The 2,697-nt window shown below is 40.8% G+C and overlaps 1 protein-coding gene across 1 annotated transcript; it reads left to right on the top strand.

The window, feature by feature from the left end:
* Positions 1 to 520: 520 nt before the first annotated feature.
* On the top strand, positions 521 to 2,093 carry LOC120859674 (endogenous retrovirus group K member 10 Gag polyprotein-like). The gene is given in 1 exon segment (XM_040235685.1): positions 521 to 2,093. A coding segment is annotated over 1 exon segment (1,545 nt). The 5' UTR covers positions 521 to 548.
* Positions 2,094 to 2,697: the final 604 nt, after the last annotated feature.

Genomic DNA, 2,697 nt, shown 5'->3' on the forward strand with positions numbered 1-2,697 from the left:
CTGCGGGAGACTGCCCGTAATGGGTTAAGTCTTGGGAGCTGCTTGGCATGTTTGCTAAGCCCTAAGGCCTGTTCCTTAAGCGCCCTGTCCCGCCTCTCCTAAGAATGTTATCATGACCTCATAGCTCCCGAAGGTCTAGCAGCAGCTGCACTTCAAGGACAAGTACTCCTTAAACAATGTTGGGTTTGAAGATTGTCTTGTAAATAATAGCCCTCTGATATGTGCCAGGAGTCACGTATATTTTCTTATAAAAACTCTCCTCAATAAACGAAGGCATCAGCCATCAGCCATCAGCTGTGTTGGTCTGATCCTCTCAACCCCATCTTTCTGTCTCCTTTTTTTTCTCAGCGATCGAGCTCCGTTTCTCGTGACTCCCGGGTAGGGGAAAAACCTTGCAGTGCTGGCCGCGGCAGGTGGCGCCCAACGTGGGGCTCGAAAACGACAGCTCTTCGTCACTACTCATTATATGAACGAGTGAGTAATTGCACGGTGTCGGTGCTAATTAATAAGAAGTGGAGTAGTAAGGATTATTGTTGAGAGTATAAATCATGGGGCAGACGCACAGTCGTCAATTGTTTGTACATATGTTATTTGTTATGTTAAAACATAGAGGTATTACTGTTTCTAAACCAAAATTAACTAATTTTCTTTCTTTTATTGAAGAAGTTTGTCCTTGGTTTCCTAGGGAGGGGACCATTAATCTAGAGACATGGAAAAAGGTAGGAGAACAAATTAAAACGCACTATACTTTGCATGGTCCAGATAAAGTGCCTATAGAGACCTTGTCCCTCTGGACTTTAATACGAGATTGCTTAGATTTTGACAATGAAGAGTTAAAACGGTTAGGTAAATTGCTCAAAGAGGAAGATAAAACAGAAAATGAGCCAGAATATGCTGTTCCGAAGGGGCTAGAGGGTAAACCGCAACCACTTAATTCTCCCCAGTCCCTTGATGTAAATGACGTTCTTTCCTCTGAAGACGCGGATGAATTAGAAGAGGAAGCCGCTAAATACCACCATGAGGAGTGGGAGTTTTTAGCTCAAGAGGAAAAACACAAGGCTTCTGACGATGACCTGATGGAATGTGTCAGAAAACTTGCTAAATTGTTGTGCAGTTCAGACCATAAGTTTAATCTTTCCGCTCCTGTTCCTCCTCTCCCTCCCGCTTATGTTCCTTCTGTTGTTGCCGGATTGGATCCCCCGCCTGGACCAGTGGTTCCTTCATCATCTCAGGACACCATTTCTCCTTTACAAAAAGCTCTGCGACAGGCTCAGCGATTGGGTGAGACGGTATCTGATTTTGCTTTAGCCTTTCCTGTGTTTGAACAAAACAACCAACGATTTTATGAGGCCTTGCCTTTTAAACAGTTAAAAGAATTGAAAGTTGCTTGTTCTCAATATGGTCCCACTGCCCCTTTTACTATGGCAATGATTGAAAATTTGGGAACTCAAAATTTGCCTCCTAATGACTGGAAGCAAATAGCCAGAGCATGTCTTTCAGGTGGAGATTATTTATTATGGAAATCAGAATATGTTGAACAGTGTGGCCGTATTGCAGACGTAAATCGGCAACAAGGCATTCAAACTTCTTATGAAATGTTGATAGGGGATGGCGCTTATCAAGCTACTAATGCACAACTAAATTTTTTACCAGGTGCTTATGCACAAATATCTAATGCAGCACGACAAGCATAGAGAAAACTTCCTAGTTCTAATACCCGGACTGAGGATTTGTCTAAAATTAGACAGGGGTCTGATGAGCCCTACCAAGATTTTGTGGCCAGACTGTTAGATGCCATTGGTAAAATTATGTCTGATGAACATGCTGATATTATTCTTGCCAAACAGCTGGCTTTTGAAAATGCCAATTCAGCATGTCAAGCTGCCTTGCGACCTTATCGCAAGAAGGGGGATTTATCTGATTTTATTCAAATTTGTGCAGATATTGGTCCTTCGTATATACAGGGCATAGCTATGGCTGCCGCCCTGCAAAAAAAAAGCATAAAAGAGGTTTTATTTCAACAACAAGCTAAAAACAAAAGAGAGACTCAGAGAGTTAACAACAATTCCGGCTGTTTTGTTTATGGCCCATAGAGATTAAATAGTGGCTAAAGGCCGGGTTGAATCTATTCAATATTTTAGAAAAGAACCCCCATTGATTTGTATACCTTATACAACAGAGCAACAAAATTGGTTACTTCAGCTCTCTGATAAATGGGCCCTTGCTTTTGCCAATTTCCCTGGACAAGTTATACATCATTATCCTACAGATAAATTATTACATTTTGCTATGCATCATCCTTTTATTTTTCCAAAAATAGTTAAAAATCAACCTATCAATAATGCCACTCTTTTGTTCACAGATGGTTCTTCCAATGGCATTGCAGCTTTAATTATTAATGACCAATCTTATTATACTCAAACTGCTTTTTCTTCTGCCCAGGTTGTCGAATTATTTGCAGTGCATCAAGCTCTACTGACGGTTTCAACTCCCTTTAATTTATTCACTGATAGTCAATACATCGTTCGGGCTTTAAATGTGTTAAAAACTGTTCCTATTATAGGTACTTCATCAGAAGAAGTGTTTACTTTATTTTCATCTATCCAGGCTACTATACAAGCTCGGCAACATCCTTGTTATTTTGAGCATGTCCGAGCTCATTCTTCATTGCCAGGACCGATATTTCATGGTAATCAT

This window comes from Oryx dammah, unplaced genomic scaffold (genome assembly GCF_014754425.2).
Source record: "Oryx dammah isolate SB20612 unplaced genomic scaffold, SCBI_Odam_1.1 HiC_scaffold_2308, whole genome shotgun sequence".
In the NCBI taxonomy this organism is placed as follows: Eukaryota; Metazoa; Chordata; class Mammalia; order Artiodactyla; family Bovidae; genus Oryx; species Oryx dammah.